The sequence below is a fragment of the Cebus imitator genome, unplaced genomic scaffold, assembly GCF_001604975.1.
Source record: "Cebus imitator isolate Cc_AM_T3 unplaced genomic scaffold, Cebus_imitator-1.0 Scaffold14, whole genome shotgun sequence".
In the NCBI taxonomy this organism is placed as follows: Eukaryota; Metazoa; Chordata; class Mammalia; order Primates; family Cebidae; genus Cebus; species Cebus imitator.
In genome coordinates this window covers 9560896-9574039 of record NW_016107329.1, presented here as the reverse complement: position 1 = coordinate 9574039, position 13144 = coordinate 9560896, and the positions used below count along the sequence as shown (strand labels likewise).

The 13144-nt window shown below is 46.2% G+C and overlaps 1 protein-coding gene across 13 annotated transcripts in view; it reads right to left on the bottom strand.

Annotated features, from left to right (window-relative positions):
- Positions 1-13144, bottom strand: part of ARHGEF7 (Rho guanine nucleotide exchange factor 7) — a 188867-nt gene that overhangs the window by 15373 nt on the left and 160350 nt on the right. For 7 of the 13 annotated variants that reach the window (XM_017502080.2, XM_017502109.2, XM_017502132.1 and 4 more), the window contains 6 exons: positions 12335-12481; positions 10366-10452; positions 7750-7828; positions 7419-7558; positions 4730-4990; positions 1752-1845 (listed from right to left, as the gene is read on the bottom strand). In XM_017502080.2, the coding sequence (XP_017357569.1) occupies positions 1752-1845; positions 4730-4990; positions 7419-7558; positions 7750-7828; positions 10366-10452; positions 12335-12481 (808 nt within the window). The remainder of the gene's footprint in view (positions 1-1751; positions 1846-4729; positions 4991-7418; positions 7559-7749; positions 7829-10365; positions 10453-12334; positions 12482-13144) is intronic. The other 6 variants (XM_017502150.2, XM_017502085.2, XM_017502116.2 and 3 more) reach the window with 1 other exon arrangement.

The following is a 13144-nucleotide window of genomic DNA, read 5'->3' as shown; positions in this document are numbered from 1 at the left end:
AAAACCCAGGTCCCATCACCCTCTCTAGCCTGTCTGTTCCCCACGGCAGCCCCTGGTCCTGTGAAAACCCAGGTCCCATCACCCTCTCTAGCCTGCCTGTTCCCCACACGGCAGCCCATGGTCCTGTGAAAACCCAGGTCCCATCACCCTCTCTAGCCTGTCTGTTCTCCACACGGCAGCCCCTGGTCCTGTGAAAACCCGGGTCCTGTCATCTTCTCTGCAGAATCAGGCTCTGGCTGCCTGTTGCTCAGGGTGCCGTGTCACCTCCCGCTCTGCCAGGGGAGCTCTGGCCCACAGAGCATGCTGTTCCTTGAGCATAGCCTGGGGTCCTGCCCAGGGTCTCTGTGACCAGGCCTGGAGGGCTCCTCCCCAGACACCTGCTTGGCCTCCCGGCGGCTCACATGGTGTCCTGGCACCAAGTCCCCCCTGCCCTCCCCACTGGGTGTCTGTGCCACCCCACGGCCCAGCACACACTCTACTGTTCACTCATTTTGTGTCTTGTCTGCATCCTTCTACAAAAACATGACTCTGTGCAAACAGGGAGCTCTTTGGTCCACACCTTGTCCCTTGCACCTAGCCCATGAAGGTGCTGACAAAGCACACGTCCATGAATGAGAGTCTCAGCTGCAGCCAGCCCCATGCCCAGCTCAGTGCTGCCCCTGGACCTGCTGAAAGAAGGGGTCCACAGAACAGCCTCTCTCAGAAGCCGTGGCACAGCCAGTGAACAGCAGAGCAGGCGGCCAGCACCAGCTCCAGTTCCACCACTAGACCCAGGGCTTCACCATCTCATGAGGGATCTGGGCTACCTGAAGAGAAGGACAGTCAGGATGGTGACTTATACTGCTAGGGACATCAGGTGACAAGGACAAGAAAAGAATAAACAGTCCAGCACAGTCATCTCACAGGGCTGACTGATGATGAGATGGGAGTGACGGAGGCCAGCGGTGGCACGGCACTGTGTGTGTGTGTGCGTGTGTGTGTGTGTGTGTGTGTTAAATGGCTGCTGGGCCCCCCTCTTGAGGCTGGGGGAGGTGAGCAGTGAAGGCACAGGACTAGCACAGACCAAACTCAGACGCAGGGGTGGGACAGGGCAGGGGCAGGACAGGGCAGAGCCTTGGAGGACAGACTCTGCAACTTCCCCAGGGCTGGCTCACCCTCTCCAGGCTGCACCTATCAGTGCACAGCAATCTGTTCAGGTACACCCCTTCCCAGCAGTCGCCCCGAGGAAAATCACTTGCTTCTGAAAAGAGCTCCACTTATTCAAAAGCTATCTGTCGAGCACCTAATAGGTGCCAGGTACTTGCTGAGAGGCCACGCAGGAACCCAGAGCTGAGTCGGACGCCTAGCCCTGAGGAGCAGGCAACCCACACAGCAGGTCATGCTTCTAACGGATGGAGCATGCTTTGGGAGACGATGGCACCTGAGGAAGTGTGGGTGGAGTATCCTTCGGGCAAGAGGGAGATCCGGATGAGCAGGGGAGCCCTCCAGGTCTGGCCCCACACTAGATGAGGACAGGGCTATGAGGCAGCAGTGCTGAGACTGACGGAGGCTTCATCACTGACACAGAGGCACTTCTCCTGCTTGCTTGGGTAAATGCTACCCAGCTTATTCCTATCAGTGCCTCAAGAGGCAGACCCTACTTTTGTTTAGAGTCTTCAGAAAGCCACCAACGCCTCCCTCTATCCCTTGAATGCCATGGCCTGTGCGACCAGCAGGCCGCGTCCTTCTCCACAAGGACCGCAGGCACTCACTTTTCCGTGATGCAAACTCCTCATCCGAAGGCTTCCGTTCAGGTTTGCGCTTGGGCAGCAGCTTTTTCATGGTCTTGGGACTCTTACTAAGATCCTAGGGAAATAGAAAAGAAAATGCTGACATACTCCAATCATTTCCACTCGCGAATCAGAAAGGCCGCTGTAAAGGTATAACACTCCAATTATTACAGCACTGATAAGAGCTTCTCGCTTTTTCCTACTTTGATTTTTCTTTACCAGCTTCTGAATATTAATTTTAAAATCAATAGGGCATTTTCAGTATTAGTCACTGGCTAATATATTTTCTTCAATCTGATAAAACCCCTGGTGCCATTTGGGTCCTCTTAGTTCTGTGATTAGAAGTGTCGCCAGGAGGCAGGCTGGCGGTGGTGTGCACGGACATCCTGCACGCTCCTGAGGGAGGAGGGGCAGCCACTCCCTGGGGGAGACCCGCCCACTCCCCATACAGTTAACTGGGAAGAGGGGAGGAGGCTAAAGTTGTCATTAAATGATAAATAAGTAAAAAATAATTGCTTTTAGAAATATCTGAAGTCTCAGGGAGAAGAAAAGAGAGCAAGTGCTCAGCTGCCGGGCTCTGAGTGCGGAAGCACAGCCAAGCTCGGCCAGGGCTGCTCTGAGTGTGGAAGCACAGCCAAGCTCGGCCAGGGCTGCTCTGAGTGCGGAAGCACAGCCAAGCTCGGCCAGGGCTGCTCTGCAGGGCCCACAAGTACACAGCTCGGAGGGTGTTCAAAACAGAACGGCCCACCCCTTACCTCCTCTTCAAACAGCTTCTCAAACACGCACAAAAGACGACAGCAAAAAACAAAATGAACACAGCCAAGTCCAGCAGAGCAGGTAAGGTGTCAAGTGTCAATCATGTGTTAAATACCAGTATCAAAAAAGGCTGGTTTCTGCATCATCCCAATGACATAAACCATCACAAATGTTAACATGCGAAACCAGGACTCAGAAGCAAGCTGTGCTATGGAATGAACCAGGCTGCAACCAGAGGGAACAAAGCTGGGTTTTTTAAGTTACCTTTAAAAGTCTTTTCTTGGGAGGTAAACAATGGGTACACATGGACATGATCATGGAAATGACAGACCCTGGGGGCTCCAACAGCGGGAGGGTGATGGGGGTGAGTTCAGAAAAACTACCCATTGGGTACCATGTTTCCTCTTTAACAGGTACCCTAGAAGCCCAAACCCCAGCACCACCCAATACAGCCATGTCACAAACTCTGAATCTAAAATGACATTTAAAAAACAAAAATCTTCCTATAAAAATAAAAATTTCAAAGCTCTTAGAAATGCAGCAGCAATCTGTTCCAGAAGAAACATTTATACACGTGCTCCCTGGCTTCCCTAATTCAAAGCAAATTGAGATGAAGAGCCCTGAAGAGCCAATGCCCACCCAACACGTGCTCCAAGGACAGCTGCAGGCACAGTCAGTCACGGAGCACACAGCACACCCAATGCCCAGAGCCAGGCAGAGCGGGCGGCAAAGCGGCCTCCACGAGCCTCCGAGTCCTCCTCGCACGTTCCACAAGATCACTCTCCACACCAATGCCGTGCAGTGCTCGGCAACACTAGACAGCAGCTACCTGGTGTGAGCCCTTCTCTCCCAGCATGGAGCTGGCAAAGCAAGTGCAGCCAGATTTGGCAAAACCAAATTGTTTATCTTCACTTCAATACCCCTTCCCTTGCCCTTTCTACTTCTTTGCCCAACAGTTTTATCCCAATCTTCTCTAGTAATTCAATCTCCACCAGTTCTTACAATAGTTCCCTTTTTCTTTAGACTGTGTATACAAGGAACACCAGCATTCTTCAAGTAACTTCCCTTGATAGAAAAAATTCTGACTTGCACACATGACTACCTGCAAGGGATCATAAAAACGCAGCTCAGTAAGAACAAAAAGTGAAAAGCACTGATCATAAGTTCTCACACAGTACTTTTCTATGGACCTTAAAGCCCTCAAGGCTGCTGGCAAGAATGTAGAAAAGGTCTTCTCCAGCTCCCCTGGCAAATGTGGCCTTGATCAGACACAGAGGCACAATGCCAGGCAAGAGTGCATCACCCTCACGCTCACACCCACCAATGACACTGCTGCTCACATTCACAGGCACGATACCCTTACCCTTGCAGCCACACACATGCCCAACTCACAGCCATTCCTTATACCTCACCAATGAACACACTCAACTGCTTATGAAAACAAGACTCATCTCAATTATCAGCTTCCTCAGGTGAAAATACTTCTCAGAACACACTCCTCAAGACACTTCCTTTCCTCATCCAAGCTGGTTTAGGTAAAAGTGTAAGAACGTGTTAATACTTATGTTTATTAATTACAATTGTACTTTGCACCTAGCAAATAAAAAATGCTGCATCAGAAGGGAGATGAGCAAAGACTGCATCATGATTTCTTACACATCAAAGCAGGGAACTGCCTTAAGTAATTGTTTTCTCATTTGTATCAGTAAGTGTTCTCTTCCTCTCAAATGGTACTGGGTGACAGAACAGCAGGGCTCCCAGACAGGATCCCCAACCTAGAGGAGGGGTCATTAGACACAACAGACAGCATGCAGGTGCAGAGTGGCGGCCTCACGCACGGGGAGGGAAAGCCACCTAGGAATCAGCCCCTTTCCAGCTCCTGGCCCCCAGGGGTATAGTACTCTGGCAAGCACAGGAAAGGCCCCTCTGTGCATGGCACAGGAAGAAGGGGACGCTGCACACACTCTTCCCGCACAGGGTAATCACGGGTTTCAAAGCAGCAGAGCAGATACCCAGGGAACCGAGACAGGAGGGGGCGCTACACAACCTTCCCACACAGGGTAACCATGGGCCTCCCAGCAGCAGAGCAGATAACCAGGGAACCCAGGCAGACCCCCCCCTTCTCCATTCTCTAGGAGTCGGGGTGCATTTTGCTGTGTACCGAACGACCAGCCTGGCACCCCTGGGGCCCGAGGCATGCTCACCGTTGTCTGGCTGTTTGAGTGGTCAAGGGACCTCACCTCCTTGTAGCAGAGAGCAGCTGAGGGCCGGAGGGGAGGCGCAGGCCGCAGGCAGCTCAGGCTCCAAGGTTTGGGTGTTTTCGGAGGCTCCAGGGGTCCCCAGTTGATGGTGGTGTGCGGGGTGCCATGGTGGGATGGGTGGGGGAGCGTGTGGTAGGCAGGCGTCAGCGGCGCGGGCTTGCTGTCTGCGTGCTTGCTGGACGGAGTCACCGGGTGGGAGGGGAGCTGCCGAAGCACAGAGCGGGAAGGGCAGAGAGAACCTGAAACTCGCGTGCTCACTGTGAAAGGGTGGTTACCACGCACTTCCTTCCATTCTTAAACACTCCGTGCGAAATAAACCCCAGGATTTATCATTTCGTTTGAATCTCTGACTCTCAGCAGTCAGGTTTTGGGGCCAGACACCACCTTGCACCACCTGGGCTGAGCGTGGAGCTCCCCATGGAGTCTGCTCCAGGCAGGAGGGGCAGCTCAAGCTGGGGCCCCACCGCTCGAGCATCGACTAGCCACATTAATTGGCTATGCAGTAACATTTATTAATAGAAAAAAGCTACTTCATCTAGTACAAAGATCAGAATTTTAAAAAGAACACAGGGCATGTGGCTGTAGGAAGAAAGGTGATTCTCCCCAGTCACATATTATTCTTCACCTGGTGATAAAGGGCTGCGCAAAACTAAGGCCTGACTGCCTAGTTTTTTAAAAAAAATTTTCCTGGCACACAAGCAGGCCTGTTCCTGTCTATGGCTGCTTTTCTGTTCCAAGGGCAAAGTACAGTTGCAAGAGACCTGAACCTGTATAGCAGAGAATGTTTACCATCTGGCTTTTAACTGCCAAACCCTGGTATAAAACAGGCTATTTTCTTAGAAAACTCAACTTTAATCAAATCAAAGTTAATGAAAAATTAACTTCTTAGAGGGGTGTGCTATTAATAAATTTTATATTCCTGGAAAACCCAAAATATCCCACCAAAATGGCAGTTAAATGAGAAAAGTTAAATAAAATAAGTAATTCTCACAATCAGCTAATGACCTCAAATTAGCCAATAATAGTAAGGCACGTTTAATGGGCGAATGAGCTGCACGGCGCTGTGAACTGGAAACCTGAGTGGGGTCGGCATTCTGAAGACATGCACGACATTCAAAACGCAGGCTACGAGGGCAGGCCCCACAGGAGCTGACGCATGATTTCAAGAACAGGTGCAGTCAACTTACTACGAGGATCACATTCTAGTCCCTGCATGGGGGAGGGACGTGTGGTAAGATGGAGGCCATGCTAGGAAGCCACGGCAAGGTAATCTTTCCGTAGGAAATAAAGCATAGATGGATACGGTTATGAAAGACATCCCCTCTAGCAACAACGTCAGAGATAAGTAATATCTGGTTTTGCTTCTCCTTTTCTTGAAAAAAATCAAAGGAGGTATGTATGCTTTATGCTAAAATTAGAATATGATTTCAGCTGGACAGAGTTGGATCACAGGAGAATACGTCATCCCACAAAAGAAACTTGGTGGGAGAGCTGTGAGGCAAGTGTATTCCACGCTGGAGGGATGCCTTCCCAGCCACCAGTGAAAGAAACACTAAGACAGAGGATCTGGCCACAGCGAAAAGCTGACTTGATATAAAATTTTAAGAAGTCGACTTTCAGGCTGCTGTTGAAAACCTGAGTGAAGCGGCTCATCCCCACTGTTCTTTATAAACACATGTGTACACAGACGTCCCTGGGATAAACTGATCTACATGAAAGAATGGAGAATTTTACAATGGCAGAGCCATTAAAAATGAAATGCTAGCTAAAAGCCAGTGAGTAGTTATAATCTCCATACTGTGGAGAGAAATCAGATGGACTATGAAGCTCTAATGAGAATATCAGAATACAGCAATCCTTCTTGAGCTACAACCTTAACATGAAGAATAAAACATGGAAAGTGAGCCTCAGGACAGAACTGACCCTAACAACCCAATGTGGATGCAAGGACATCTGCAGGCTGAAAATGCCGTGTCATCATAACTCATTCTTTATAAGCTCTGCCCAGCTTTTCGGTATTACTTGATAAAGGACTGTTAACCCGGTACCAACTTCTTGAGCACAGAACGCCAGGAGAGGTTTAAACACTGCAACTTCAGTGCTTATCTATTTTGAAAAGTGGTAATTCTCTAAAAATACAAAGAGTTGTTGAGCCTTTCTAAGTAAAAGATACCTCAATTTCTTAAAACCAAAACAGTGTGCCATAAATTCTATTTTAATGCCTTCAACATGAATCTGGCCTTTCTCATCATCATAATCATCTATTTTTCGCTCTCTTAAATGAAGCATAATAAACAGTTAAAATTATCAGGAAAATCATCTATAATTTCGTGTAAAACTCCCCTAAATGAGTCTTCCAGGGCCACGCTGAGCAGAAGCAGCTTCCCGCCCAAGCGCCTCTGAACTATGTGTGAGGAAGTACAACTCTGGACGGTTTCTCAAGAACACTCACTGGGAAACAATTCACTACAGCCCGAAGAGGACCAAATATTTGCAGAGAAATATGAAGCAAGTGTTTTGCCTTTTTTAAACCCAAATATTGATTAGGTTTTAAAGCACTTGATCAGTTGCTGACAGCTCAGCCACGGATGCCACCATTTGGAGTCTGGAAGGAGAAGTGCTAAGTCCTTACGGTGTGAGATGGCACCGAATGGGGCTTGATGGTGGGGTTTCCCAGAGACGTGACTTTCGTTTGCTTCTGTAGGTGGTCCACCCATTCCTGCAGATCCTGCTGGTTGTTGCAGGACACTAATATCCGCTCAATCATGCTCCCTAGAAGAGAGAAGGGAAAAAATAGGCCGAGTGGAAACACAGGTAAAAAGCGCGTGCATGCACACACACACTCCCAAATTCCACTCAACGCTTAAACACCACCTTCTGAAATATGCAAGCAAGAATGTGCACGCGGGACAAGCTGCCTCTCCTCCCCGCGACACAGCACTCACACAGCTTGTGCCTATCACCTGATATTTCAAATGCATTTCTATGATTTTCACTGTCCTCAAGCTTTGTGATTGTCATTCCTGTCGTTGGAAGCTTTCCCTAAAAAAGACCCCCCCCCACAAAAAAAAAAACAATTAGTGCGCTTTTCTAGAAAAAGGTACCATTATTAAAGTAAATATTAAATGATTTTAGAATTGGCAGAGGAACCGTTTGTGAACCAAAAGAAGCTCATATGTAGCAGATACATGCATAATACAAAAATCTTTATCTCAAATAATAAATCATAATACTGTACTGTGAGTAAGAAACTCAACTGGCGATGGGACCGAGTGCCCGAACACACACTGTATCTGACGAGCTGCTACTAAACACAGGCACCAGGACACAAAACATCACACATTATGATTTTTAAAAATTACCGTGTATAACAGACATTTTTGCAGAAAAGAAGCGTGTATTTGCCTCATAAAGAAATGCAGAGGAAGCTCCAAGTTTAAAGTCAAAATAAGGGTGGGAAATTGAGGCAGGAACAATAATTGCATAACATTCTCCTTTGTGATCCATCAAATAGAAAATAAGCAGCTGTGCTAAATGCTGCACACGATGCAGAACATGGGTGGCAACCCAGTCCTCCCTGAACACGGAAGAAATCGAAACTGCAGCAGGAGACGTCAACGGAGAGACATCAAAATGGGGAACAAAGTGGTCATTACAAACAAGGCAGAAGTGAACACAAAACCCGCGGTGCAGCTCATAGAAGCCAACGGTGCACGGTGGCCCGGCAAATCCTCAGGGAGAGTCCGTGTGTATCTGGGCCGTGCTGCCTGGGAGCACACGGTCAGCTTCGGAGCAGGATTCTGCGTGAGCACCTCCAGAGGGAGTGCTGCTCAACCGGTGTGGGGGGCGTGCCCCCCCAAAGAGAACGGGTGGCAGTGCCGCAGCCTGGCAGGGGCTCAGACGTCCAGCAAGTAAGAGGCCAGAGAGGCTGCTGATACCCTACAGTGCCCAGGACAGTCTCCCTGAGCCCCCAGCCCTAGGCCACAAATGACCCAGTCCAAAAGGTCAGCAGTGCCCAGGCGGAGAAATCCCATCCTAAAGCATAGCAGGTGGAAGAGGAGACTGCTGGACATTTCTGTGGCCAAGCGTATTTTAAAAATGCTACACACTGTGAACTCCTTTCCGAGATTCATAATGCACATAAGTACTTTAACAGCTGTGAGTCCTACAGAAAATAAAACCGCACAACTGCGTTTAACCTAGCCCATCTGAGCGTCAGTGTATAGACCACTATGACTATGGCTGGATCAAACGCTTTTTAGCATCCTCCAAAGCCAGTGTTCTAATAGTAGAAATGGATACTGATGATACAGAGACCATGGGTCACCACTGTGCTGAGAATGGAAAATAAAATCCAGTTGTTGAGATGAGGTCTCCAGCAGCCTGTCAACACAACAAGGGCAAAGCCAGTGTGACCACCAGCTTCACAGGCAGGGACTCAAGCCTGCCATGAGTGGTACCTCTTCTCCCTTAGGTTAGAGAAGGCCCCTGTCTCCAGCCAGTGAAATGAGACTCTGGGGATATAAAACAGGGAGCCAGACAGTGCTGACCAGAAAGGACAGAGATTTAGGTTTATCAAGGTCACTTAAAGTAGCTGCCAGTTTGGGGGAAAACTCTAGTGGGCACTATCTCAGCCACAGATCACCTCTCTTCAGCAGTGACCTCACAAACTACAGCCTTATTTTCCTGAGTCTGTTCCTATACATGTAATTCACCAATTCTAAAGCACCCGTTTCGGAGTAAGCATATGACAACAAGTCCTCTCTGGGAGGTCGACAAAGCCTCTGTGAAGGTACAGTGTCAACATCCCTGCTGGGACAACACAAAACAACACATGCTATAATGAAATGCAACCCAGAGAACACGAAGCAGTGACTTCCGCTGCAGTGGTTATGTGGTGGCCGGCCAGTCCTCAGAAAGGTGATGGGAAGGACATGAACCTCTGTAACGTCACAGAAAAAGAAGAATGAAAACTGCCAAGTGCATCTACTAGACACACAGAAAAAAATGCCAGCTCCTTCATCTATCACCCACTATAAACCACTGTCGCAACAGAAAAGGCCTTGCTCGCCCTCGCACCTCCTTCTCAAATCCGCTCTCACGTTTTCTCAAAGAAAAGCGGGGAAACAAAAATGAGAACGGTTAAATGATCACACATGCTACTTACATCACTTCCTAATTGCTGATGCATTTGGGCAGCACTGTGGCACTGACAGAAGATCTTAGCCTACACTACCCCACAAGCCCTAGCTGAACCCATTTTACAGAACAAAACTACAGCTGGGAGGAGCAAGGTACTCTGCCTGAAATGACATAAGGAAGTGACAGAGACTGGCTTCTGCCACAGCAGTCTGTGTCCTTACGAGGTTGCTCTACAGATTCACACTTCTTTCCTTTTTTTAAATTAACATAGGATGAGCTTGCATAGTTACAAAACACACAGAGGCTGTACTTCCATCTCTGAATACACAGCACATACACAGATAAATGTTAATATTTAACACAAAATCCAAAGCCAGCCTGAAATTACCCTCAGATCCACAATACACAACAAAATATAAATTTAAATTGTGTTTTACCTGATATATAAAGCCACTCATCCTAGGACTGGCAGACAACATTAGCAAAACATTGGGGAAGAGTAGAAGATATCTTTCATTCTTTTCCTACAAAAAAAAAAAAAAAAAAAATCCAAAAAATTTCTTAAAAAACATCTACTTACAAATGTGAGCACAAATACTTATTTATACTGGGCCCTATGAAATATTACATGAATTTCTTATTTAGGTATTTCTATCAAATTTTATCAGGTAAATTAAATGAAAACAAAATTATGATAAATTCTGTACTAAGTCTTAAAATATGATTAAGAGAACTTTAACATATAAGAGAAAGATTTCTAAATTCTTCAAAAACCAAAAGGTAAGAAAGTAAACGGAATGATTAAAAGACCCTGGACTCACAATTAGCCTGTGTAACATCTTGAAAAAATATTTAGTTAAGGAGTTCAGCTCTGTGATTAACCATTTTCAGGTAAGCTAAAATTTTCTTTTTGTGGTTCAGAGAAAAAGGAGAGAACCTAAAATTTTAGTAGGGTCAGGGGCAATAGGTGGAGTCTTTAAGCTAAAGAAAGGATATGGTAAAATGTTAAAATCAATTTTGGTCTACTAATAATCCCTGGAACTTCCCCAATCCTCCCAAATGTTAACTCAGTGTTGTTTTCACCCACCCCATAAACTTCACCTGGTTTACAACAAACACTTCAAAGTATTACTTTTGTATTAAAAATCATTTGCTTCAGTAAGATAAAAGCCAAAGACCATTAAGTGTAAGATAAAAGTTCCTAAGAATCCAAAATCAGACACAGAAATGCCAGACAGTCCTTTTCACATGTTGACATTTAAACTACTGCCCCAAAAAGTGAAATAGGCCCTAGGAAGCAGCTTCCCCGATTATATTCCTCAGGACAGCAGGCCTATGCAAAGCACCTGGAAAAGACTCTTCCACACTTGAAAGAGGTCACTGGGAGTGACTTGCTATATTCCCCTCTTGAAGAGTCACAGCATACACTGGGAACACACAGAGCCAAGTCTGAGGAGCTCTGTCATCAAGAATCTTTACCACTGACTACGTTCAGTCATGATCAGGACCACTCTGAAGCATTCTGGAGTAACACCCACCAATGCTATGTAGATCTAATATTACAAACACACTTTGGGTAATGTTTCCACAGATTATTTTAAAGTTTAAAAGAGCATGATTAAAAAAGAAACTGCTTCTAAAAAGATCTGAGGTTTATACGATCAGTTTCTTAAGGCACCCAAACTACAAGACTACGTAGAAGGGCTGGTATTTCATAAGTGGACAGGAAAACACACTGTAAAAGTTTTAGGTTTTAGTTTTCTTATTCTCCTTAGAGTCTTGTGTTCAAAAAGGAGTCATTTAGCATGTTATGATCATGTGATTTTTGCAAAAGTAGAATAAAATTCAGAGGTCCCTGTTTAGTGACCCACTGAACGTACGTCTATGTGAATCATGAAACAAACTGATTTTCAGTGTGTGGGTGGGTATGTCACAAAATCTGGGTTGATCTCTCACTTAAACCCATAAACTGTAACTCCCACAGCATATGTCAGCTAACATTCTTTCACAGGAAAGTAGAATGACCCAACCATTGAGAGAGCTGGCCCCTGAGAGTGAGAGCCTTGGGACGAAGTTGTTGGCCAGAAAAGCACATGCAGCTCCAGTGCAGATGTATGTACAGGCCTCCTGCAAGTCTTTCTGTACATTATCCTTCCGTCCACACGGGCTTTGGGCCACACTCATCTCAGCTGGATCTAACTGGTCAACAAGTCCACACTTAGCTCTAAGCCTCTCTAACATGCCATAAGCCTCTTTCATGTGTCAAAAATAAAAAGTAGCTCACAAATTATAAGATAGAGCTTCTATCAGAAGTTTTCATTGCTTGAGATTTCTTTAAAATCTTCTGCTACGAGACCCTACGAGTGGGACAGAAACCCTGCCACGTGTGCGTGTGGATGGCAGTACCTCACTTCCTGCACACTGAATCAGGACCTGGGACATGTAAGTGACGTTGCCCAGAGTTTTAATGTCATCGCCCTCCCAGTTCCGGATGGCTTCCGTCAGGATCTGCAGCTCAAGCTCTTTCCTTTTCCGGACTTCTTGACATTGGGCCTGACAGACACAGAACAACACTGTTAAAAGACAAACTTCCAGAATCTTAAGTTCTGGCCACACTGCTTTGTATCATCCTTAAGACAATTATTGCTTTATATCTTACTTCTTCAGGTAGATCATCTATTGAACAATTTGCTTAATTACATGGAATTGAAAGTATTTGCTTAAAAGTATGAAATCAAGTCAAGAGAGGCAACGCACATAACTGCTCTGGAATACTAAGTATTAGTTTAGAAAAACTGTAGCAGATTTTGACACTTGTATGAAGAAGAAATGTGGACAAGAATTGTCTTCCCATTCTGGTTTTGTTAGTGTTTGCCAATACAGAAGACTGAAAAGAGGAAACAAAAAGTATAGCTCGTGCTATAAAATAAGGCATATACTTCAAAACCGCAGTTGGTAAGACAACACAACAGCAGAGACAACGGAACCACCGCTGTTCTCTTTCGCAGTAAATCACTAAATACAACATGAATGGAGGGTAAAAAAAATGTTTTAAGTAATTTTAAAGTAGATCTAACATCAATTATACTGCACTTTTTAAAAATTTAAATAATTATTCTACCACAGTCCACTAAAAGGAGTTTACCAGCCACAGAATGCCGACTCTGTTTTTCTTTCATGTCAGTACAAGACATTTTTTAATCATTTGACTTTTTC